Source organism: Garra rufa, chromosome 4 (genome assembly GCF_049309525.1).
Source record: "Garra rufa chromosome 4, GarRuf1.0, whole genome shotgun sequence".
Classification (NCBI taxonomy): domain Eukaryota; kingdom Metazoa; phylum Chordata; class Actinopteri; order Cypriniformes; family Cyprinidae; genus Garra; species Garra rufa.
In genome coordinates, this window is record NC_133364.1 from 17,636,637 (window position 1) to 17,664,071 (window position 27,435).

Below are 27,435 nucleotides of genomic sequence, written 5' to 3' on the forward strand. Positions count from 1 at the left end.
TACAATGTAGTTTTGGCTATTGCTACAAACATACCCAAGACTTGTTTTGTAGTCCATGGTCACAAAATGTAAATTTTTAAATATTTAAAGCTATCGTAGAGCTGTTGTTTATTGTTTTTAATATAGTGCACTTTTATAATAATTTTTAGAACTTCATAGTCCCAGTCCACTTTTACTTTCATTGTATGGAAAAAAGTGACAAACGTTCTGTCCTTTGTTCTCCATTGAAAAAATAAAGGCATATAGGTTAGGAAAGACGTGATTGAATAAATAGTGACAGGACGTTTTTGTGTGTGTGAACAAACCCTTTAAAGGCAATACACACATACACCAACAGTAGGGAAATCCTGCATCTGCATCTGTCCACACAGTTGCGTTGCGGTGGTGTTGCGGTTGAGTGGCAGGGTCATGTTGGCACGTTTGTGCATGTCTGTGGGTCTCAGTGGTGTACGCTCACACTGACAGTGATGAATGAACTGTCGCACCGCTGCCCTTCTCATGCATTACACTCCTTTACCCTGGAGAGGCTTGTGTGTTTCTGCATTTTTTAATACCTCAAGAAATTGCTCTACCACATTAATTGTCTATGAATTCTGCAAATACCATGTTTGCATGTATGCACAGCATGTGTAAATGTTTGTATTTGTAACCCTCTGGAAGGGGTTGGTGTAGGTGTGTGTGTGTGTGTGTGTGTGTGTGTGTGTGTGTGTGTGTGTGTGTGTGTGTGTGTGTGTGTGTGTGTGTGTGTGTGTGTGTGTGTGTGTGTGTGTGTGTGTGTGTGTGTGTGTGTGTGTGCGTGTGTGTGTGTGTGTGTGCGTGTGTGTGTGTGTGTGTCTGTTGTGGTGTAATTGAAGTGCCGGAACGGTTCGGGTTAAATGCTCTGAACTCTGTGCTATGGGGTCAGAACTGGATTAATGGAGAAAACCCATGGCCCGTGAACCTCCTCTAAACACACACAGCCTCATCTCAACATCTGTCCACCAACCTGTCATCCATTCTGAACTGGATTCGGTGTTCTTGCATTCGTGGAAAACCCGGAAACGTTTACTTTGTGATTTTAAGGTCTAGAGAATTAATGGAAATTAATATTTTTGGCAAATAATCAAGGCATTTTAACAAAACCTTCATTTCGTGAAAAACACAAATTTTCCAGAGATTTTCAGTCAAGCTTAGATCAGGACTCTGGGCCGGCCATTTCACTATTTCAATGTTCTTAGCTTCAAGGAACTGCTTTACCTGTTTTGCAGTGTGATTTCCATTGTCTTGCATGAAAACTGCAGGCTGATTTGGAGATGCTTGCAGGGAAGGAACTGCATGCTACTGAAGGTCGTAATGAACATTTGCATTCACCTGCCATCTATCTGTATGAGAGGCCCAACTCATGCTGTAGAAACATCCCCCAAACCATGACACTTCCTCCTCCACCTTTCACTGACTTCTTTACGCACTTGAGCTTCAGTCTTTCCTCAGTTTGACGCCGAACAAAAATGTTTCCCATCAGACCCAATTAAATTAAACTTGCTTTCGTCACTAAAGTAAACTGTGGACCAGTTCTTCTCTTTCCACAAAACATGTTCCTCAGCAAAGATGAGCTTAGCCTTTTGATTCTTTTTGCTGATGAGAGGATTGGTCACTGCAGATTGTGCTTTCATTCTGAATTTTCTGACATGCTGAGACAGATCCTTACCCTGTTTAGCATTGAAGTAGCAAGCAATTCCAGCTGAAGTGTTGAACCTATTTCCCATTGAAGATCTCTGCATTATCCTGATTTCCTGTGCATTTGTCTTAAGTAGACAACTAGCGTTTTGGGGAGATTTGGAATTAGTATCATTGTAAACCTGCAATATTTGAGAAATCACATATTTGGAATGACCAGCTTCTCTTGGAATGGCTGAAAGGGTCATCCCTTTGGTCTTCATCGGGACAACCTCCTGTCGCAGGGTATCAGCCACCTTAGAGCGGCCTACCATCTTGTAGTCTCAGTGAAAATTGGAGGAATTCTGCCAGTTAAATAGGGTTTGTCATATAATTAAGGAAATTAGCAGTAGATGCCAGATTGACAGATTGTTCTCTAATTTTGATCAGAGTTCTTTTTTAAATATCTAATTTAAGTTTTTTTATACTGTGCTTCAGAATAGTTCATATGTGACCCTGGACCACAAAACCAGTCATAAGGTTAAATTTTACAAAACTGATATGTATGCATCATATGAAAGTTCAATAAATAAGCGTTCTATTGATATATGGTTTGTTAGGATAGGACAATATTTGGCCGAGATACATCTTTTAAAGATCTGGAATCTGAGGGTGCAAAAAAATCAAAATACTGAGAAAATCACCTTTAAAGTTGTCCAAATTAAGTTCTTAACAATGCATATTACTAATCAAAAATTACATTTTGATATATTTATAGTAGGAATTTTGCAAGAAATCTTCATGGAACATGATCTTTACTCAATTTCCTAATGATATTTGGCATAAAAGAAAAATCAATCATTTTGACCCATACAATGCATTTTTGGCTATTGCTACAAATATACCCCAGCGACTTAAGACTGGTTTTGTGGTCCAGGGTCACATATTAATTTATGAAATATGCTGAAAAACTGCCCTTCTCCTCCTTTTAGGATAACTTCAAATAGGTCTAAGCAATGATGTTCCAAAAGTTTGTGAACCCTGTATTCTTACAGTAGCTTACTGGAACTGTATAGACCTCTCTGCTCACGCTGCAGAGATATAAAAATGTTAAAAGAAGTTTTTTCAGTCAAACATTTTACTCATTTAAAAGTATCTAGTCAAAAACTTTCCTCATTTATTTGAAAGTACAAAACAATTTGACTGATTATAGTGGAAATGTTCTCATTAAAATAAGTTTGATACAGCATCTGTGTAAAACAGCTTCAAACTTTGACTTCAAATACAGTTGTAACATAATTAAAATGCATTCTTTCAGGTCAAAGACTTTCTTGACAAGGACGAATGCAGTTACATTAGCCAATATTTCACATTGATTTTGCTTTTTGGCTATTTTGAATAGAAGTTAAGTTCACAGGATGTGAATGTGATTTCAGTAAGACAGACAAACATGAGTATTTTTATTCTTGTTGGGAAAAGCTGCCTGTGAGAGATTCAACACTATTGGCAGCCATTACGAAGAGCTCTGCCATTTCTACTTAGCATTCCTTGAGAGAGCGCGTGTATGTGTAGTGCGATTTGCGTGTGTATATACATACTCAGGCCTTTGAGTGTCCCTAAGCATGTGCGTTAAGTTCTCTCTCCGCTCCACTGCGTGTTGTGTTTCCCTCTCATTGACGCTCACCAGTCGAGTCCCACTGCACGCTGAGCATTCATTATTATGACTCTCTTCATTTATACTGCGCTAAACCTTCTGCCATTAGCAAACACTCCCTCCAGCAGCTCTGCTCATTTTAAACACCTCCGTACAAGGAAGCAGGACTGTAATCAAGGCTGGCGCGGCTGGACGTACTCCAATAAGAATTCAAAGGTGCTCTGTAGTGCAAGTGCAGAGTAAGAATGGGTCAGGAGATGCAGAAATTTCCAGCAACAGATTTTAAACCTCCCATGGCACAGTGTGACATTTAAGTAGAAAGGAAGGATTTTGCTAGCGATGAGACAAGAGAACCTCTGCTGGTTTGATTTTTTCCTCTAAAGCTCTTGCCGTCTGTCTGTCTGTTTCGCTTGCGAGGCTTCTATCCATCCTTCAACTCTATTTTCCTCTCCTTCTCTTTCTCTCTCTCTCTCTCTCTCTCTCTCTCTCTCTCTCTGGAGCTTGATTACTTTTTAATGATTTCTGGGGCTAAGACGAATGAGTGTGTTAAATGAGGAGAATTAGACATGTGCCGCAGAGCACTGGGGCATTTGTTACTTGAATAATGGAGCTTAGAGACTTTGTTTACTGGGAAATATTGAGCTTCACAAATGAGACTGGGAGAGAGAGACCAATATTGCAGCTTTCAGTATGATATTTCTTTGGTCAGTCTCTGTTGCTTTTTTTAGGGCTGGGTAGTATATCAGAAATGTATGATCTATTCAGTAATATGTTGGTAATATAAAATTAACTAACAACATAAGCATTGACTGTGATTTAATCCGCATTTTCATTTGGGTATAGACTTTCCTAAAGGCCACAACAATTTCACAATCACCCCTTTTGTCACGACTGACCATGACTTGTGAGTATAAGACCATGAAGAATTATTTACTCATTTAAACTTCATTAAGATAGATAGATAGATAGATAGATAGATAGATAGATAGATAGATAGATAGATAGATAGATAGATAGATAGATAGATAGATAGATGGATGGTTAGATACTGTAGATGTGTTGTCTATATTGAATGTGATTCAATAACAAGAACGTGTATTACAATATATTGACAATAAATGTCTTTTTGTCAAATTGCCCAGGAGGGCTGCATGCAAAAAGAGCATACAGCATAACCAGTGTAGTCTGATTCCTAAACGAATGACTCTTATCAAGTGGTTCTTGGTGAATCAAAAAGATACAGCACGACCAGTGTTGTCTGATTCTTGAACAAATTACTCTTATCAAGTGGTTCTTAGTAAATCCAAAAACATACAGCATGAGCAGCGTAGTCTGATTCTTGAACAAATGAGTATTATGAAATGGTACTTAGTGAAGCAAAAACATACACTGGTGGTTCTTGGTAAATCAAAAACATACAGCATGACCACACACATACATATTCCTATATTTTGAGTATATATAATATTTTTATTTTATATATATAGATTTTTTTTTAGTTTATATATTTCCTAATTTCAGAACACCACCACACACCACTGATTGATACACATAGACACACACACATGTACAGTTTGAAAATATATACATATTATTCTCCATTCTGTTTTTTTTTTAATCAAAATGCTGAAAAACGTTGATATGTAAGTTCTATGCTCATTTCCCAGTAACCATGCCAATCTTTTCTAGACACTCGTTCACACACATAATCGGACACACTACGCCGTTGATGGACTTGTTCCAGTGTGACCAGAGGCACAGCTTTGAAGGCTAGCGTTCCCCCGCTGAGTACTTTCTCCCCCACCCCCCTCAGTTCCCTGGTGCAGTTGACTGCTAGAGAGCTCAACGGGCCAGGGCAGTGCCACGGATCATTACCTCGCTCTCCGCCCCCGGGGCTCAGGCAGGGGGCACAAACAGCAGGCATTGATATGTGTATTAGCAGATTGTACATCAAATGTGCAGCAATGCGCTAATAAGAACAAACTACTCGGGGCGTTCGCCGCTGCCCCCTGCTGGGCAGGATGAGTCACGATGTGGTTGAATTGAGTTAATGCTGAATCCAGTTAAACAGACCCGTTTTTGCCAATGCCACAAGGAAGTTATGATTTGGTGCACTAGTCAGCACCGTTGCCAATGCTGTGCTAACATTCGCTGTCACTTTCAGTCAGTCACTGCTGGCATTAGAAACACAGCCAAATGTTGGTAGCTATGCTAACACTCATGGCTCTTTTGTTTTGGCTCTTCACAGTGTTTAAAGCGTGAACCTTTTTTGTACTTGGGCTTCTGTTCTGTTTTGTTATTAGCATCATTAGCTTTGATGGCAAGGCAAAATTGTTTAATGGTAGGGAAGGCTGAGGAAGTGCTTGATGTTGACGAGTGGAGGTTTGTCATTGCTGCACATATGGTCATATGTTTCTGTATCACCGCGGTTCATTTACAGCAGAAGGGTTGTCTGGATCTGACAGGTGAATGGAGGGTTTTGATCATGTTTGTTTTTCGGGCTATTTGACATGTTTGCTCTAAGGCGAGCAATTGAGCAAATAGACTGTAGCATTTTGTAGTCTATCCACGGTCCTTTATAGAGGGCATCTTGATTGGTCATCCTTAAACTCAACCCTGACCTCAGACCCGAACCTCCCCCGCACCTTAACAACAGCGACATTTACAGTCTCTAAAGCAATCATCTGATTCATAGAAACGAATAGAGGTGATGCCCTGACTTTGGAGTGTATCATATTGAGTGTGTGTTTGTTTGTGTTTTCAGAGCACTGTGGTTGTGGAGAAGTCCATTCAGGATCTAATGAGTCTGATGCAGGACCTCAGTGCCTACTCTAACCAGTTCCTGGAGATGGTCTGTGACAAGCTCAAGGAGTTCAAAGAGATCTGCAATTCTGCATACAGGTAATAATACTGTGACACACAAAATCATTTTTTTACCACAGTAAATGTGTTGTCTGTATTGAATCTACTTCAATAACAAGAACATGTACTGCAACATATTGGCAATAAATGTCTTATTGTCGAATTGTCCAGGAGGGCTGCATGCAAAAAGAACATGCAACATGACCAGTGTGGTCCGATTTGTGACCAAATGACTCTTATTAATTGGTTCTTTGTGAATCAAAAACATACAGGGTGACCAGTGTAGTCTGATTTTTGAACAAATGACTCTTAAGAAGTGGTTCTTCTTAGTATATCAAAAACATACGTTGTGACTTGTGTAGTCTGATTCTTGAACAAATTACTCTTATGAAGTGGTTCTTGAGGAATTAATAAATGTCTTATTGTCGAATTGTCCAGGTGGGCTGCATGCAAAAAGAACATACAGTGTGACCAGTGTAGTCTGATTTGTGACCAAATGAAGTAGTAGTACTTAGTGAATCCAAAATATACAGTGTTTCCAGTGTAGTTTGATTCTCGAACAAATGACTCTTATGCAGTGGTTCTTGGTAAATCAAAAACATAGAGCACAATCAGTGTGGTCTGATTCTTGAACGAATGACTCTTATGAAGTGGTTCTTAGTGAATTAAAAACATACAGCGTGACCAGTGTAGTCTGATTCTAAAACGAATGAGTCTTATGAAGTGGTTCTTGGTGAATCAAAAACATACAACATTACCAGTGTTGACAGATTCATTAATAAATAATTTTTACGAGCCGGTTCTTTTAATGAATAAAAGTGTAAAAAGATTCATTTTGAGGTCTGACAGATGGAGCATTTGTCTCTAATGCTACTTTGTTAGGAACATTATCTAACATTAATAAATTACATAATGCCTCAGATCATTAATTAATGTTCATTAAAATAGTTAGAAAATAGTCTTTAAAATGAAGAAAAATCTGTCTACTCCCTGCAGTACATTCACAGACCCCTGGGGAGTCCATGGATTACTGAAAACCTTGGTATTAGAAACATTGGATGATTGGTCTGCTCATGTGTTTAAATGAATTGTGTGTGTCTGTCTGTGTCCGCTCACATATGTGTAAGTCAGCAGGGGTCTGCACTGAGCTCAATCATGGGTAGAAAGTGCAGAGGCAGCCGTTTCCTCGCACAGTAATCACATGCTACCAATCTGTCTCTCTCTTTGTCTTCCTCTCTGTCTTTTCTTTTGTTCTCTCCCTCTTTCTCATCCATAAGATGAGTGAAATGCACTGCATTGCGTTCTACACGATCTGTTCAATCAATCTACACGTTGCAGACAATAACAGTTCATTCATCCGCGCTCTCGTCTGCCTCTCGGTATCATCCAAACTCTTCTGTGGAGCCGTGTTCAGCTGTCATCCACTTTTAATGGCCCGCTTACGCAATACTGAAGACATTTATCTGAACTTACGGTTCATTTTCATATTTTGCCACTTTTTGAGACATGAAGTGAAATGGAGCTTGGCCGATCCCTGAGACAATCATAGGACTTTGTTCTTATTTTAGCTACTTGCGCAGTGTTTCATCACACTTTATGATAACTTCCATTTACAAGTCATTAACAACATCATTATATAGTACTTAACGAATCAGTGGATAATGAACATTTAAATGTGTTTCATAGTATATTTAGCTATTGCGGTGTACATTTAACTTATGATCTGAGTAGGGTGATATACCATGTCAGGCTAGTGTTTAGCACATGTTTTCGGTCACATTACACTGTGGAGCTATAATATAATATAATATAATAATAGTTGTAAGTAGCATGGGTATATTTGTAGCAATAGCCAACAATACATTATATGGGTCAAAAGTATTGACTTTTGTTTTATACCAAAAATAATTAGGATTTTAAGTAAAGATCATGTTCCATGAAGATATTTTGTAAATTTCCTACCGTAAATATATAAAAATTTAGTTTTTGATTAGTAATATGCATTGCTAAGAACTTTTATATAATATACATAAGCAATATCACATGAGTAGACATGAAGTATGGCTGTATAACGGCACTGCTGTGATTCGGCCATGGCCACGAGGTAGCAGGTAATCACAGCGTGCTGATATACAGCCACATCTCACATCTACAAATGTGATATTGCGTTTATACAACAGTTTGACGGCATAAGTGTGTAAATAAACAAAATAACAACGTAGTGTCTTTAAAAGTCCTCTTTTGTGCGAACTACTTCCTTCCGCCATGGACTCAAATCAAAGTTTGACAGTTGAACAGCTGAGCCCAAGCCTCTGTTACTAATTCCAAAACGTCACTTTAGAACTACACTCTTAAAAATGAAGGTGCTTTACGATGCCATAGAAGAACCTTTTTGTCTAAATGGTTACATAAAGAACCTTTAACATCTGAAGAACCTTTCTGTTTCTCAAAAGGTTCTTTGTGGCAATTAAGTTTCTTCAGATTATAAAAAGGTAAGCAAGAAATGGTTCTTTAAAGAACCTTTGACTGAATGGTTCTTTATGGAACCAAAAATGGTTCTTCTATGGCACCTTTATTTTTAAGAGTGTAGAATTGAACAAACGTTAAGTTGCTTCATTAAAAACTTAATTTAATACTGTATTAAAAGCTCACTGTGTGTTGTAGGGGTATCGTACAGTGCGAGGAGAAGCTGACCATCAGTGCGTCCTGGGCTAAAGATGAAGACATCAGCCGCCTGCTGCAGTCTCTGCCCAACTGGGCCAGCATGACCCAACCCAGACAGCTCCGACAGAAAAGAGAAGAGGAAGAGGACTTCACACGGTGAGAACACACGCTAATACGCACTTACATACTACAAATACACACTGTCCCCAATGTGAGCTCACCACACAGATTCATCACAGAGCACACAGTATATACAAACACACTCACACAACTCCTATCAGCTCACATTCAGGCAAGTTAACGCACAGTCAGAGGCGCCGAGGGACATGTGCTGTGTAACACAGATCCGCAGGCCTCTACATCCTGTAAAGAGATCAATAAACACATTTATGTACTTCAGAAATTGCATTTGGGTTTTTTGTCTTCGTCAAAAACGATGGTTATTTTTAGCTGTTAGATGCCAACGAAGCATTTTGGTATTCTGTTTGTGTGCTGTTACAGAGGATGAAATCTGGCCCTTACAGCCTCAGCAGACATCTTTGAACAAGAACGAATTCAACTGCAGGCAATCACACTATCTGCCGGAACATTCCAGCATCCCAAACACACACGCAATTCTGTTTTCAATTCACTTGCGCGCTCTATCTCCCTCCCTTTCTCCCTTTTCCTCTCAAGTGCTCACTTGAATTAAAGAAGACACAAGTATGAGGAAAACTGTGATTGGACGAGAAGGAGGGGGGCCTTCGGTTTTATCAAAATTGCCCTCAAAGTGTTCTCCTGTCGGTTTGGATGTGCCCTGGCCTGCAATTGTACAATAAATAAATGAACTGGTTATGTGGGACAGAAAAATCCAATCTAGCCGACCTGTTGAAGCTAAGCGCAGACGGCGAGCGGGAGGCTTTTATCATATAAATGACCCTGACAGTTTCATCAGCTAAAGAGGGATTACGCCACATGTATGGCAATCCTATACAGAGTGATAAAAGCTTGTTAAAAAGTCTTCCGTTCAATAGACGCCGCATTTTATCTTAGAGAATTTCACAGCGCTCAGAAATGAGCCGCGCTGATTTTTTTTTACTCCCACATTCATCACAGACCTGTAGAGGAGGAGGTCAAAGAAAATACTGACTTTATAGATTTGCTTGAGCATCAGTCATTTGAATGTGCCTGTGAAGCTCAGCAACAGCTGCTGCTATGGTTATGAGAAGGAGAGTAAGGGAAAGCTTTTTTAAAGTACACATTACAGGATAGTTCACCCAAAAATGCTAATTCTGTCATTAAGTACTCACCCTCTTGTTGTTCCAAGCCTGTAAGACCTTTGTTCATCTTCAGAACACAAATTAACATCGGTGTGGGCAAATGTTGATTATTTCTTCTTATGTCTCTCATAGGGCCGCATTTGCCAAGGAGTCTGAGGTGTTGACGGGGAATCTGGGCGATAAGTTGATTCCTCAGAATGAGATTCTGAGGGACGTCAGTGATCTGAAGGCTCTTGCTAACTTGCAGGAGAGCATGGAGTGGCTCGCCACCCGCCTCAGGGGCTTCTTCAGCACCCTGCCCCAGATCTCCAGTGAGTGTGTGTGTGTGTGTGTGTGTGTGTGTGAGTGTGTGTGTGTGTGTGTGTGTGTGTGTGTGTGTGTGTGTGTGTGTGTGTGTGTGTGTGTGTGTGTGTGGGTGGGTGGGTGGGTGGGTGGGTGTGGGTGGGTGTGTGGGTGTGTGTGTGTGTGTGGGTGGGGGTGTGTGTGTGTTTGTGTTTGGCTGGAGGGTTGTCCAGCTGTGAAAGTGTGTGTCACAATATATTGTGAATCAAAGTTTTCTATTTTTTTCTCCTTTGCAAATTATATTAATATAAAACAGTTTGATTAGTGATGTGCTGAACTGAAAATTTTATTTTAATTAATTTAAATAATTAACCTTAAATTAGATTTAAAAAATATATTTTGTTCATTTAATTTAAATTAATTCAAATAATTATATTAAATTAGAAGTGATAAGTTGAATTGACAACATTAACTCGATTTTGAGTATCTGGTATTTGGTATGTGCACTTTTTTAGTAATTTAAAAATATATATATAAGTAGTAATAATTAATTATAATAGTAATATTTTTTTATTAATTTTAAGTAGTAAGGTTTTTCCTTAATCCTTGAGCTGACTGTGTACTTCCAGTTACAATATTTATTTATTTATTTAAGTTATATTAAATTATATTTTATATTTTAAATTTTTTTTTTGCATTTTTATTTTTGTTTTACATTTTTATTTATTATTTATTATTTTAATTAATTTAAATAATTATATTAAATTAGATTTTAAGTGATAAGCTGAATTAAAAAATGTATTTGATTTTGGGTATCTGTTTTATTTGGTATGTGCACTTTTTAGTCAATTAAAAAATTATAAGTAGTAGTAATAATATTTTTTATAATATTTATTTATTTATTCATTCATTCTTTTTACATTTTAAGTAAAAAAGTAATTTAAAAAATTATATTATATTAGATTTTAAGTGATAAGTTGGCTTGAAAATTATGAAAAGAAAGAGTTTGACTTTCTGCTACTTGGTAAGTGCACTTTTTTAATAAATAAAAAAAATATATAACTAGTAGTAATTTAGTAATAGTGATATTTTTTTTAAATAATTTTAAGTAGTAAGGTTTTTACTTAATCCTCGAGCTGATTGTGTACTTCCACTTACAATATTTAAATTATATATTAAATGATTATATATTATATTCAATTATATATTCAATTGTATTTTACATTTAAAAAAAATTAACATTTGTATTTTTTACAGTTTAATTATTTTTTATTTTAATATTAAATTATTACATGAAATTAGATTTTAAAATAATATTTTGTTCATATATTTTAATTAATTTAAATAATTATATTCATTTAGATTTTAAGTGATCAGTTGAATTGAAAAATTAACTTGAAACAAATTAAATTTATTCCAATTGTAAATTAGTTTTAAATCCCAGTGTCTCACAACTTTTGCACCTCGTTGTGTGCAGTTGTGTTTTGCCATTTCATCAGAGCAGTGTTGTTTTTGACAACCATCTTAGATTTAGTCTTAGTCTTAGTCTTTTGGACTAAAATGGTTATTAGTTTTAGTCAAATTTTAGTCACTTCTATATGTGATAGTTTTAGTCCAATTTTAGTCGACGAAAAGTCAAGAAGGTTTTAGTCTAGTTTTAGTCGACGAAAAGTCAAAAAGGTTTTAGTCTAGTTTTAGTCAATAAACTGGGGGAAAAGTAGTCTTTTAACAAATTAATGTAGGTCAGTAAGTATTTTGCTGTTGGGTAGTGTCACTTATAAGTTCTGAAAATAGCAGATCTATAGGCTAATTCAACACAATGTGTGCTTCCGGATCGACTATTTTTTTTTACCAATAATTACAATAATGAAGGAATGTTTTAAAACATAAAAGACAAACAAGGATGGAATGCTAAAACGGCTTGCCATACTAGTATGGCAAAGAGCATTTAATGCTAAAACGGCTTGCCATAGCGGCAGGTACTTTTTTCGGTTTTAATTGGCATGCACAATAAGCAGAAATGTCATGCATTTTAAACGTCTGACGGACCACCCACTAACATTTTCGTCTATTCTCGTCTCGTCAACGAAAACTCACACACGTCTCGTCATGTTTTAGTCATCAACGAGCCATTTTTATCTCGTCATCGTCTCGTTTTCGTCATGGAAAAAAGTGGCGTCAACGAAAAGATTTCGTCATCGTCATCGTTGACGAAAACAACACTGCATCAGAGCTGATAGAATATAGTTCATTCGTTCAAAAGAAGAACTGTGCTTTTACATAAATTGTTACAGTGACTGGAGAATGTTCAGTTTCCAGACTTCAATGAAACTTCAGCGCTGGATTTCTGACGTCACTGCGGCCACATCGGTGAAACTTCATACAATACCTTCAGAATTTCCTGCACTTCGTTCACTAAAATCTGTAAATAAGCTATTTTAAAACTATTGTTATTTCTGTTTTTTGGGTAAAGACTGCTTCAGAGCGACTTGCGTCCGGAGCAGATAAAAATTCAATAAGAGCGCGGTGGAGGACGTGGTGTAATTACCATTAGTTCTGTGCAGAAGCCGTAATGGAGTGTTTTATCATGGTGGGACAGCTTCAGCATTGTTCATTATTTAGTGTTTGCTGAGCTGATGGGACCGTCGCCGACGGAAACCCTTATCTCTGTAACCCCCCCTTAAATTGGATTTTATATTATGGAGCCAGTCAGGTATGAACAAGTCATTTTCTCCTGTCTTGTCTTGCAGACTAATACACGTTTGCCAGTGTAATGTGGGGGAGATTAAACAGCGTCTCACCACCAGAGACTGAGCTTTGAAGTGGATCGACTGAAGAGAGTTCCTAGACAGAGAGAGAAAGAGCTCTTTTGCCCTTGTCTTTTTAAAACGCAGGCCCACCGTGCTCAGTAACAGACATCCTTCATGCACCTATGACCACCCTGATGTGGCATTCCTGTGTGCTAGAAGTATTCCACGAAGAATGTCCGGCGGTTTGTCAGGCAGACAGTGAGACCTTGTCCTTGTCCCAGTGAGTTTAATCCGTGGCATTGACTCCAGTCTCTGCTAAAACAAACACTCGGACCTCCGCGATAAGATGCGTGCGATAATCCTGCTCTTTAGCGTCATGGTGTTGAATCTTAATGTAATCTAAATTTGATTTGGCACTAGGATACGTTCTTGAGTCTCGAACCTGCTATTTGGGTAGAAATCGATGGGCTTTTGATTGGTCTTGAAGACATTGAGGTTTTGTGTCCTATTGCCCATCTGGGATGTTTTTCGTTGCACGTAATCCTCCTTAAATTTATCTGCGGCCTTGTTTTCTCAGGACAGCTGTGTTTCTATACAGTATGTTCTCACTTTTGTCTGTCTGTCTTTGCTTTTTTTATTTAAGACTATTTGTATTTTTCTCCCACAGTGTTCAGACTTTCATATGCTAAATATGGTGCTTAGATGGATTTGAGGAGATCTTCATGGATGTGAATGCTGTTAATTCAAATCTGAATATAGAAAGTTCACAGATAATGCAACATTTCCATTCTATGTTGCATAAATTGATGCAAAGTGAAAAGTAAAAGCCACCATGGCTCCTTTACTAAAGATTATGTCTGGAGCGACAACGTGTCAGACACTTCTTGAAGGTAATAGTGGCCAATTATTTTGATAACAGGCTTTTTCTCTGGCATTTCAGAATGAATTTGAGATGCTATGAGATAATATTGATCCATTTTTTTCTTTTTTGAACAAATTATTTGTTCACATGACTTTTTTTTTTTTCATTTATTCAGCATGCGCGTTGTCTTTGTAGTTTATATACAACCATGTCACTGAATGAAAAATGTGACCCTGGGCCACAAAACCAGTCATAAGGGTCAATTTTTTGAAATTGAGATTTATACATTATCTGAAAACTAAAAAAAAAAGCTTTCCGTTGATGTGTGATTTGTTAGAATAGGACAATATTTGGTTGAGAATTGAAAATCTGGAACCTGAGGGTGAAAAAAAAATCAAAATATTGAAAAAAAAATGCCCATAAAGTTGTCCAAATAAAGTTCTTAGCAATGCATATTACTAATCAAAAATTAACGTTCGTTATATTTACGGTAGGAAATGTACAAAATATCTTAATGGAACATGATCTTTTCGTAATATCCTAATGATTTTTGGCATAAAAGAAAAATCTACAGTAATATCTATAATCTACAATATAACATGAATAAAGTGACCAGCCAGTAAAAAATAAGAACAAGTACACAAATTGTAATAATGGAAAAATATAACAGAAGAAAGTTACAAATAAATGACGTCGGTAGTATTCAGGTACAGAAATGTAGTAATTAAGTGTAAAATAAGACTGCATAGTGTTCCCTGTATAAATTAAATATAGATTAAAGGCATAGTTCACCCAAAAATGAAATTTCTGTCATTAATTACTCACACTCATGTTGTTACAAACCCGAAAGACCTTTGTTCGTCTTTAGAACGCAAATTAAGATATTTTTGTTGAAATCCGAGAGCGTTCTGACCCTGCATAGACAGCAACACAACTGACACGTTCAAGTCCCAGAAAGGTAGTAAGTCAAGTCAAGATTATTTATACAGCGCTTTTTACAATACAAGTTGTGTCAAAGCAACCTTACAGTATTAAAATAATAAAGTAAAATGTCAATAATAATGCAAGAGTTCCATATTGCAACAAAGTCAAATTGGGGAGGACTCATCTGGTTCCCATGGCCTTGTGCCGGTGGCCGTTTAGGGTAGGAGTTCTTTCTTGATGATCTGTCTCTGGGGCTCATCTAGTTGACATGGTATCCGCTGACATTCGGCTGTAGGTGTTGATCCACCATCTGCTCTTGGTTTGGACTGGATCCGGGGGACTGCAGTGACCATCTGATCTGGATACGGACTGGATCTGGTGGCTATGGTGACCTGGGAATAAGAAACAAACAGACTAATATTAATGTAGATGCAAGAGTTTCAAGTTGCCACAAAATCAGATTGGAGAGGACTCATCTGGTTTTCGCTGTCTTGCGTCGATGGCCGTCTAGGTGATGAGGTCTTCACTGATCATCTGTCTCTGGGGCTCATCTAGTTGATGTGGTCTCTGCTGACATTCAGGGCTGTAGAGGATATCTCTGGGTGCTGATGGGCACGGACTAGATCCGGGGGACTGCAATGACCGTCTGATCTGGATACAGGTGGCTGCGGTGACCTCGGAATAAGAAGGAAAGATACTAATATTAGCGTAGATGCCATTCTTCTTCTGATGCAACGAGTACATCAGGTGTTATAGGAAGTGTCCATGGTTCCGGTTGACCTAAATAATGCAGCCTAACAATCCTTTAACGGATTTGGATTATGAAATGTATTAAGTGTAGGCCAGGTTAAAGAGATGGGTCTTTAATCTAGATTTAAACTGACAGAGTGTGTCTGCCTCCCGAACAGTGTTAGGTAGATTGTTCCAGAGTTTGGGCGCTAAATGTGAAAAAGATCTGCTGCCCACAGTTGATTTTGATATTCTAGGTACTATCAAATTGCCAGAATTTTGAGAACGCACCGGACGTGAGGGACTATAATATGATAAGAGCTCGCTCAAGTACTGAGGAGGTAAACCATTCAGGGCTTTATAAGTAATTAGCAAGATTTTAAAATCTATACGATGTTTAATAGGGAGCCAGTGCAGTGTTGACAGAACCGGGCTATTATGGTCATACTTTCTGGTTCTAGTAAGAACTCTAGCTGCAGCATTTTGGACCAGCTGGAGTTTGTTTATTAAGCGTGCAGAACAACCACCCAATAAAGCATTACAATAATCTATCCTTGAGGTCATGAACGCATGGATTAACGTTTCTGCATTTGACATTGTGAGCATAGGTCGTAATTTCGATATATTTTTTAGATGAAAAAATGTGGTTTTGCAAATGCTAGAAATGTGGCTTTCGAAGGAAAGATTGCTATCGAATAGCACACCTAGGGTCCTGACTGATGACGACGAATTGACAGAGCAGTCATTGAGTATTAGACTGTGTTTTAGGTTATTACATTCAGAGGTTTTAGGTCCAATAATTAACATCTCTGTTTTTTCAGAATTTAGCAGTAAAAAAATTCTTGCCATCCAATTTTTTATTTCAACTATGCATTCTGTTAGTTTTTCAAATTGGTATGTTTCGCCGGGCCGTGAAGAAATATAGAGCTGCGTATCATCAGCATAACAGTGAAAGCTAACACCATGTTTCCTGATGATATCTCCCAAGGGTAACATATAAAGTGTAAAAAGTAATGGCCCTAGTACTGAGCCTTGAGGTACTCCATACTGCACTTGTGATTGATATGATACCTCGTCATTCACTGCTACGAATTGATGCCGGTCAGATAAGTACGATTCGAACCAAGCCAGTGCACTACCACTAATGCCAACATAATTTTCAAGTCTATTTAAAAGAATGTTGTGGTCAATAGTATCAAACACAGCACTAAGATCCAGTAGTACTAATAGAGAGATGCATCCACGATCGGATGACAGGAGAAGATCATTTGTAACTCGAATAAGAGCAGTCTCAGTACTATGATACGGTCTGAAACCTGACTGGAAATCCTTACAGATACCATTTTTCTCTAAGAAAGAACACAATTGTGAGGACACTACCTTTTCTAGTATCGTTGACAGAAAAGGGAGATTTGAAATTGGTCTGTAATTGTTTAATTCATTGGGATCAAGTTGAGGTTTTTTAATTAGAGGCTTAATAACAGCCAGTTTGAAAGTTTTGGGGGCATATTCTAACGATAGTGACAAATTAATAATATTCAGAAGAGGATCTATGACTTCTGGAAGCACCTCTTTTAGTAGTTTAGATGGAATAGGGTCTAACATACATGTTGTCGGTTTAGATGATTTAATAAGTTTGTACAACTCTTCCTCTCCTATAGTTGAAAATGCATGGAATTGTTCCTCAGGAGATTTATAGCATATCTGATACTGTAGCAGATGGCTACATAGTTACAATTTTATCTCTAATAGTATCTATCTTGGTAGTAAAATAGTTCATGAAGTCATTACTGCTGTGCTGTTGGGAAAATTCATCGCCTGTTGGTGCTTTATTCTTCGTTAATGTAGCCACTGTATTGAATAGATACCTAGGGTTATGTTTGTTTTCTTCTAAGAAAGATGAAAAATAACCTGATCTAGCAGTTTTTAATGCTTTTCTATAGGATATGTTACATTCACGCCAGGCTGTACGGAAAACCTCTTGTTTTGTTTTCTTCCAGCTGCGTTCCATTTTTCGTCGTGCTCTCTTCAGTGCACGAGTGTGTTCAGTATACCACGGCGTCGGACTGTTTTCCTTAATTTTTCTTAACCACAGAGGAGCAGCTATATCTAAAGTGCTAGAAAAAAGAGAGTCAATAGTTTCTGTTGCATCATCAAGTTTTCCTGAGCTGTCGGATATGCTGAGGAATTCAGATAAATCAGGAAGGTTACTTACAAAGCAGTCTCTTGTGGTAGAAGTAATGGTTCTACCGTACTTATAGCGAGGAGTTAGTTTTACAGTTTTAGTTATCTGGAGTATACACGAGACTAGATAATGATCTTAAATATCATCACTTTGATGCAGAATTTCAACGTCATTAACATCAATTCCGTGTGACAATATTAAAACTAAAGTATGATTTCGGCAATGAGTAGGTCCTGACACGTGTTGTCTAACCCCAATTGAGTTCAGAATGTCTATAAATGCTAATCCCAATGCATCTTTTTCATTATCAACATGGATGTTAAAATCACCCACTATTAAGACTTTATCTGCGGCCAACACTAATTTGGATAGAAAAGTGAGCGGTTAACACGTAAAGTGAGCGGTCAGATTAGTGTGACGGATAATTTCACAAGTCTGTTGGGAGTAAAGCTGTTTTTAATTACTTTAAACAGCAGAGAGTAATAATAAGATTTTCTAAAGAAAAACAAGCTCCAGAAAGCTACAATCAAAGAGAGCTAAAAACCACACAGCAGCTCAGCAAAACAGGAAGTGACGTCATGATAGTTGCTGAAGGACATTGTTAAAATAGTCCATGTGACATCAGTTGTTCAAAACCTAACCACTATCTTTAACAATTTCTTCTCTACTGTCCGATGTTCAAGCAAAGAAACGTTTGAGTGTGTAAACTCGTACAAATGATAAACTTTCACTCTATTCTGTAATTAATCCATGGATCACATGCATGGCAAATCGTGGGGCCTGCTCCGTATGGACCACGGATCAACTACGACCCGTTCAACCCCAAAATTCACACAAAATTATGTGGATGGCAACCTGGCAATAGTCAGAGAGATGTTAACTCTCACTAGCATCACACCTCTCATTCGGTCTTTAATATTAAATAAAGCAAAAAAGCATGGTTCAAAACTGTCAATAGTATCAGCAAGAGCAGGAAGCCCCAGCAGAGATGGCGTGAGGAGAAAGAAACAGACTATTTGTAGAGAACTGAAAGGGAAAAACTGCACTGCTCACTATTCTTCATTGATGCAAATGTGAGCTATACTTGCATAACTAAAAAAGATGGCCACCGAGTGAACTTAACTTTCCTTAAAGGTATTTTAGCCACAGGTTGAGTTGTATCTCAAGGAGCTATCCTCTGACCAATAACCCTCATGCCTGAGAAAGAGACCTTTTACCATCTTATACCCACCTAGGCTAGACAGACAAAACACCAAACTCTTAAAACTGCTATCAAAACAACCCTCTTCCTTGACCATGCTTTCAAATCCGTCTTCCCATAGCTCTCAATAGATTCAGCTCTCTCATATCGCAGAGCTTTGAGCATTTCTAGCCTTTAGTGCCAAAGAAAGAGTGAGTCTTGGGTCAAGCGATCTGTTGGTTTTGGAGTTTTTTTTTTTAAGTACCTTTATCGCCAACAGTAAAGGTCTGCTTTCCATCTATTAGCATAATGTGTGCAGATACACACAGACACACATTAATTTCTGGAACAGCTTTAACCGAAGACACCTACTCGTTTTTTCCCTTCTCTCAAGTCCTGTCCTGAAGGCTTAGCCGGCAAGTCGTAGCGCTGACGCAGTGAGGTCAAAGGTCACCAGCAGACAGAGCTCGGCTCTCCCCATGCAGATGTCACCGCTGTTACTGCAGCCGAATAATTAACGCTCTCAGCCAATCACATGCATCATTCATGAGGCTTCTGTCTCTCTTTTTATCTCTCTTCGACTCCCTCTCCCTCCGCTGCCGCAGAGGTCAGATATCTTGTTTATTAGAGCGCCGTGTTTAACAGCCGGTGGGAGGTGTGTAGCGAGATGATGCAGTTTTTCAACAGCAGTTTTTGGGCAGAGCCGCTGTGCTTAAACTTCACCCTGTCAGCCAGTGGGATGTAGCTGCGAAGAAGGGTATCAGCAAATGATTGATCTCTGCTCTCTCGTTCTCTCTCTGTCTTTATGAGTGCCACTCTCTCACAGATGGCATCGAACAGACGCTTAGGCGAGATAGGATTTGAAAATAATTGGATGAGCCCGACTCACGCACACGGGCACACATCTACGCAAGCGCACAGCCTCTGATAAAAGAAATTTAAAAGCCTATAAGTTAAAGGAAGACAGAAGAAGACATTCAGCGGACTCTAAATTGGCCGCCTCATGTGGCGCAGCCTTGATCATACTGCCGCGGTGGGATGAGCTCGGAGGTGATGGACAGCAGGCCCCATCTCTCTTGCGCACCCCAATGGGGGGTCTGGGGCAGGGGGTCCTGGCACACACAGACTTTCAGCGGAGCAGCCATGCTTTGCCACATGCCGCTGCACTCAGTCGTTCGCTGACAGTTGGCATGTGTATACATGAGCACACGTGTTAACAAACACACAACTTGACAAGCAGCTCTACACATGGATGGAATTCACACTAACTGCATAATCCAAACATGCAGGTTAATTGGTGTGCAGCATTGGCTTCCTTTGGATTTGCAGTGCACTCTGGATGTCTGAGTCATGCGGTTTATGAAAGGCTGAGATCCAGATTTCACTAAAGTGATGAACTGGTTTAAATAAACAGCATTTTTTTGGTTGCACCCACCTGGTTTTACTTTGGCTGGCTGTGCGAAAGCAGATAATGATTAAAAGCTTCATAGCAAGCTGTGAAGTAGTTTGTACAAGTAGTATTGTACATGCACCATGAAAATAATAGTTGAATTTATAAAAATGTCCCTGTTCAAAAGTTTATATACAGTACACTTGATTCTTAATACTGTGTTGTTACCTGAATGAGCCACCTTTTTGGTTTTTCAGCATTTTTGTGTATTTGAACCCTTTCCAACAATGACTGTATGATTTTGGGATCCATCTTTTCTCACTTAGGACAACTGCGGGACTTATATGCAACTAATACAGAAGGTTCAGATGCTCAGATGCTTCAGAAGGAAATGCGATACATTACATGCTAGGGGTGAAAACTTTTGGAATTTGAAGTTCAGGGTAAATTTAACTTATTTTGTCTTCTGGGAAACATGTAAGTATTTCTGTAGCTTCTAAAGGGCCTGACCCAAATGAAAATGTACACATCTTCATTCTGTTCAAATGTTTACACCCCCATATGATAGTTTTTTGTAAAGAACAGAAGTTTAAATCGTTTTCAGTAGATCTGTGCAAATAATTGAAATACAGTTCCGATTTCAATCTCCAACAATTATGAAAATACAATAATTGAGATTATTGTGGCCATTCCATCCCCTTTCCAGCTGTGCACTTTCGCTCCTCCATTAAAGCCTAAACTTCAAGTGCAAATCAGTAAAATCATGTAACGTGTCAAAACGGTCAAATACACTGAAAGCTGCATAAATTAGCAAAACGTACTGAGAAAAGTCTTTAAATTTGTCTAAATGAAGTTCTTAGCAATGCATATTACTAACCAAAAATTAGGTTTTGATATATTTACAGTAGGAAATTTACAAAATATCTTCATGGAACATGATCTTTAATTAATACCCTAATGCTTTTTAGCATAAAAGAAAAATCAATCATCTTGACCCTTACAATGTTTTTTTTTTGGCTATTGCTACAAATATACCCATGCTATATAAGGTTTTGTGGTCCAGAGTCACATATACCTCTACATATTCAGCCTTGATTATGAGACGCACAAGAACTAATGTTATGTGGTATCATTAGCATCAAACCTGGTGCGACTCATCTTCTGTACTGAAAAGAGCACCATTAACATTAAACATTCAACAACAAAAATCTATTTTTTGTTCTAAATAAGTTTAAACGGTTTATGTGAATATGAGTAAATGATTGTAGAACTGTTAATTCATTTTGGGGGGAAAAGTATAATTGCTGATTTGGTGCTCAGTTTAAATTACCCTGCCAAACATACCTAACACTGACTGTTTGCTTGTTACAACGATTTGACAGTTCTGTTATCCACGGGACGTCACATCAGGGGAATTTTCTCTGCTCTCTGGAATTACATATCAGTCCTTGGTGACCCAGTGCCTCTAATCTACCGCCTGGTCATCACTGCTGTATTTGCACTTCTTGTCTTCAAGCGTTTTTAATCATTCCACACCAAACACACCCTTATCTCCCACAAACCTTTTTTTCTAATAAGAGTTATAGACAGACAGTAATTAACTACCAAATGAACACACACATGCGCGTGTATTTCCGCTCTTTTGACAGTGCTCTGTGTGTATATATATAATTGCTCAATGGCAGTGGCCATTTTCCTGAACAAACACAAGGGACCCAAGACCACATGAGCAAACCGGCATCCATCAGCACAGCAAACACGTCCACACACACAGACTTCTTCTCTACATACCGTGAGATGTGTGTGTGCCAGTGTGACCTTCTGAAGTGCAGAGACATGCCGCAGAGAGTTACAGGAAGTCGGTGTCCATCGCCGTCTCTCGTGCCCCATTGATCGTCTATACTCACACGCACATACTTTTCGGTTTGATAGTCATCCTGTGGCCGTGTGTGTTTGCATCTCATTGACTACACTGTAAAAAATGATTTTTTGAAGTTGTAAATAAGATTATTGGAGTGTGTTTTATGAGAAATTGCTTTTACGGTCTTTCTCCATCATGTTTATTTAATGTGTTCCTTGCCAGGTACAGTGCTTTGCGAAAGTATTCATACCCCTTCATTTTTTTTACGCAGTACTTAGTTGAACCACCTTTAGAGCCTGAAGTTTTTTGGGAGGTATAAAAACAAAGATTTCAATATTTAACAATTATCTGCCATTCTTTGCCTCACCTCTTCACCTCTCAAGCTCTGTCGGCTTGGATGGGGTCTGGCAGACATTTTAGGTTTCTCCAGAAATGTTTAATTGTGTTCAAGCCCAGGCTCTGCCTTGGCCACTCAAGGACATTCACAGAGTTGTCTATAAGCCACTCTTGCTGTGTGCTTAGGTTCATTGTCCCATTGGCAGGTGAACCTTCTGCCCAGTTTGAGGTTCTGAATGCTCTGAACTGGGTTTTCATTAAAGCTATCTCAATATTTTTGTTAAAATTGAGCTTTTCTTCTTTTTCTTCAGCTGACCACAGAATCTTGTTTCTCACAGACTGAAGGTCCTTTAGGAGCTTTTTTGCAATTCCAAGTGTTTTTTCATGAGTCTTCATTGAGTTTGAGTCTTCCACACCACCAAAAAGCCCAGTTCGGTAAAATGTTGCAGTGATGTTTTTCCTTCTATAAGTTTCTTCTATCTACATTTATGATCTTGGAGCTCAACTTCAGTGACCATCAGGTTTTTGGTCAGCACTTTATTGTTCAGTTGTTCAGTTTGGCCAGGAGGCCAGCTCTAGGAAGAGTCATGGTTGTTTCAAACTTCTTCCATCAAGGGTAACGAAGACTACATGCTTCTGTGAACCTTTAACGAGCAGATTTTATTCTAAACTCTTCCCCAGATGTGTGATTTGATGCAATCCTGTCTCTGATCTCTACATGCAGTTACCTCAGGGCTTGGTTTATGCTCTGATATGCATTTTCAGCTTTTATTAAGATGTGTGTGCCTTTCCAAATCATACCGATTCAATTGAATGTGCCATAGGTTATCTTCACTCGAAGTGTAGTGATGTCTACAAGCAATATGAATGCTCCTGAGCTAAATATCAAATGTCCCAGATAAGGGTATGAATACTTATGCAATGGAATCATATTAATTAAACATTATTAAAGTTTAATCAATTTTAATACATTTGCAAAGATGTTAAAAACCTGTTATTTGCTTTGCCATTATGGTGTATGGAGTGTAGATTGATGTGAAAAAAGCAGGTTAACATAAGGCAGCAGCATAACACTGTATTTATGAATTATGCAAGTGACTGGACAAATACTACATGGCACATATGAGAACACCACATCTACATGAGTGTGTTGAATTTACTTAAAGGAGTAGTTCACTTTCAGAACAAAAATTTACAGATAATGTACTCACTCCCTTGTCATCCAAGATGTTCATGTCTTACTTTCTTCAGTCGTAAGGAAATTTTGTTTTTTGAGGAAAACATTTCAGGATTTCTCTCCATATAATGGACTTCTATGGTGCCCCCGAGTTTAAACTTCCAAAATGCAGCTTCAAATGGCTCTGAACGATCACAGCCGAGGAAAAAGAGTCTTATCTAACAAAACGATCTGTTATTTTCTAAAAAAAATATTACAATTTATATACTTTTTAACCTCAAATGCCCATCTTGTCTAGCTCTGTGTGTACTCTGTGTAGAGATTAAAAAGTATATCATTTGTAAATGTTTTTAGAAAATAACCGATCGTTTGGCTAGATAAGACCCTTCTTCCTCGGCTGGGATCATTTAGAACCCTTTGAAGCTGCATTTAAGCTGCATTTTGGAAATTTAAACTCGGGGGCAGCATGGAAGTCCACTATATGGAGAGAAATCCTGAAAGGTTTTCCTCAAAAAACATTTCTTTATGACTAAAGAAAGAAAGACATGAACATCTTGGATGACAAGGGGGTAAGTACATTATCTGTAAATTTTTGTTCTAAAAGTGAACTACTCCTTTAATAGGAAGTCTGGAAAGTTTTTCCACTTGGTGTTGGTATATTGGCTATAAATGTGTTTTCTGGTTTATTTTATGGCTCAGACTCTCTTTTATTTTATTTTGTCTAGGTGTATCCCCAGGCTCAGATGCTCAGGTGCACAGCGAGAACGTCCGCAGTCGAGAGCAGATCCTCCAGACATTGACTGACCTCTCCAGATCCTTCCAGGACATCGCTGACCGCTGCCTTCTGGTGTTGCATCTTGAGGTCAGGTAGGTCTGACCACTGTCAAGTCTAAAGATATCTTCATACAGGCGACAGCTTAAACGCTGCAAATCACCAAGACTGATTTGCAGACTATAAACCATCAGATTTTTCCAAGAGTCCGCTCCCAAAAGACCAGCAATGGGTCATTCACTCTGCGTACCCTCCTCCACAAGCCCTCCCTCCCTGCTCGCCTGATTATTCTCTGATATCATTTAGCTTATGTGATCCTGTTTATGATTTGGAAACAATAACTCGCAGCTCCCATGCTACGCGTTATTGACTTTTTCCATCAAGCAAATTTCCCCTGACAGTGCTTGAGGGTAAATTAAGCCATAAGAGAAGGTAAGAAGAAGAGGATGCAGGCTTTATGGTTTGGTAGCGGGCGGATTCGCTTAAAGCTTTTCTAATGCTGAATGAGAAAGGGGAGGTTTATTGCAGGGCTGATGGAGGCCATTATGAAAACCTCACCTTCTCTCTCTTTCTGTTTCGAGAATGCTCTTTCTCTGTGCACCTATATATGCATGATCACTTCACAGATTGTAGCCGCAAACACACATGCTTCGCTCACAAGGCATTTCATCATCCCAGTTCAACCTTTATGGAGCTGAAGCTAGATATTCACTACTAGCATCTGGCATTTCTCTGAGGAACAATGACAGTGTGGAGTGCTATTAACACTACTCACATATGATAACAATAACGGGTAATGTTTTATTTTAAGAGCCAATTCTCACTATTATCTAGTTGCCTATTAGCATGTATATTACTAGCATATTATCTGTTTATTAGCACTTATAAAGCACATATTAATGATTTATTCTGCATTATATCTTATTATTATTATTATATTATTGTTATAATGTTATATTAGAATATATTATATGTTATATTTATAATTACCTTACTAACCATTATTATGAACCAAATTAGGAATTTGTTCAAGGAAAACTCGTAGTTAATAGTAAATATGTGTTCCCAATTCTAAAGTGTTACACAATTACTAAAATGTTTTCATTATTTCTTATATTTAATGATAATTTAGTATTTTGTGGAAATAGTCAGTGAATACATCTTCCAGAATTCTGGGAACATGGGTAGATGTTCTCATGATAAAAAAATGTAAGAGGTTTCAAAGGTAAAACAAAAGTTTTTTTTTTTTTACATTTTTATCAAATGTATTTATTTATAATAATTAAAATTATGTAATATTATTATATAATACATTTATTATTCTATTTATTTATATGTGGGTAATGTTTATATAATGTGTATATGTATATTATATATAAACATTATATATATATATAGATATAGATATATTTATTTATTTATTATTTATAAAAGATGTTTCAAAAATAAAACAAAAGTTTTCTGAAACACTAAAATATATTTATAATAATGATGTATATTTATATTATTTACTATTATATTATATTATATTATATTACTATTTTTTACCTGCATCTATAGGCCTTTATGCCATAAATTAATGCATTAATACAAACTCCCTTTTAAAAAAAATGGGTAAAATATACCAAAAGTGAAAATAATTAGTTCCCATGATCAAAGGCATCTTAATTGTGGTTTTCCAGGAATGTCTGATGAAAAGACTTTTTCATGTGAAAATCTTTCATTTTGAGGTGAAATCCTGTGTGAGTTAAAACAAGTCATATCTCAAGCTACCGGAAAGTTCTTATCTGTCTCAACTGGTAATTGTCATTCCGTGCCTGTCGTCTCTGCCCCATCAGGGTCCACTGTTTCCATTATCTGATCCCTCTGGCAAAACAAGGCAACTACGCCATCGTGGCTAACGCAGCCAGCATGGAGTACGACCCCCTGGTGGTGAAGCTGAATAAGGACATCAGTGCCATAGAGGAAGTGATGGGAGCCGCCCTGCAGCAGCACAAGTTTCAGTATATCTTTGAGGGTGAGTGACCTCTTGCCTCAACAGGAAGCTGATGCCTGAAGCAGCAGTTCTTTTCTGACTATATCTTTCTGTCTCGGTGCAGGTCTGGGTCACCTGATCTCCTGTATTCTGATAAACGGCGCTCAGTACTTCAAACGCATCAGTGAGTCCGGCATCAAGAAGATGTGCAGAAATATCTTTGTGCTCCAGCAGAACCTGACCAACATCACCATGTCACGCGAGGCTGATCTGGATTTCGCCAGGTAGAATACACAAATATTCTCAGTAGGGATGTACAAAACTACATAATTTCAGAATCAGCTAGCCTGAAAACTCTTCAACTAATCGGTTTTAAAAACATGTATGATTAAGCTTCGTTAGGGTTCAACAGGATGCATTCTCTAGTGTGTTTACATTACATTAAATGGCATTAGTTAATTGCCATTTAGTTTTTATTTCTGTGACATGTTACATAAACTACTAGGACTAGTATGGAAGGCTGTTTACTTAATCAAAAGTAAAAACATTATTTGTGACTTTATCTCTCAAATCAGACTTTCACGTCTCGTAATTCTGAATTTTTTCTCAGAATTGCATGATATAAACTCAAAGTTATAACGTCAGAATTGCGTAATATGAACATGCAATTGCGAAAAACAGTCACAATTTTAAGAAGTCATAATTGCGAGTTTATATCTTGCAATTGTGACTTTTTTTCTTAGCGTTGCGAGTTTATATCTCGCCATTCTGACTTTATAACACACGATTGGAATTATTAAATCAGAATTGTGAGATAAAAAGTTGCAAGTCTGAGAACATTGTCATTTCCCCCCCCAGAATTGGACTTTTTGATTTAAAATTGCGAGTTTATCTCACACAAATCTTTGAGTCTTTGACAGAATTGTTAGATATAAACT

General features: G+C 37.9%; 1 protein-coding gene across 1 annotated transcript in view; it reads left to right on the top strand.

Annotated features, from left to right (window-relative positions):
* Positions 1 to 27,435, top strand: part of exoc4 (exocyst complex component 4) — a 147,119-nt gene that overhangs the window by 101,997 nt on the left and 17,687 nt on the right. Inside the window, exons 10-15 of the mRNA XM_073838059.1 lie at positions 6,054 to 6,190; positions 8,816 to 8,971; positions 10,207 to 10,385; positions 24,476 to 24,617; positions 26,361 to 26,539; positions 26,622 to 26,781. Coding sequence (XP_073694160.1) covers positions 6,054 to 6,190; positions 8,816 to 8,971; positions 10,207 to 10,385; positions 24,476 to 24,617; positions 26,361 to 26,539; positions 26,622 to 26,781 — 953 coding nt within the window. The remainder of the gene's footprint in view (positions 1 to 6,053; positions 6,191 to 8,815; positions 8,972 to 10,206; positions 10,386 to 24,475; positions 24,618 to 26,360; positions 26,540 to 26,621; positions 26,782 to 27,435) is intronic.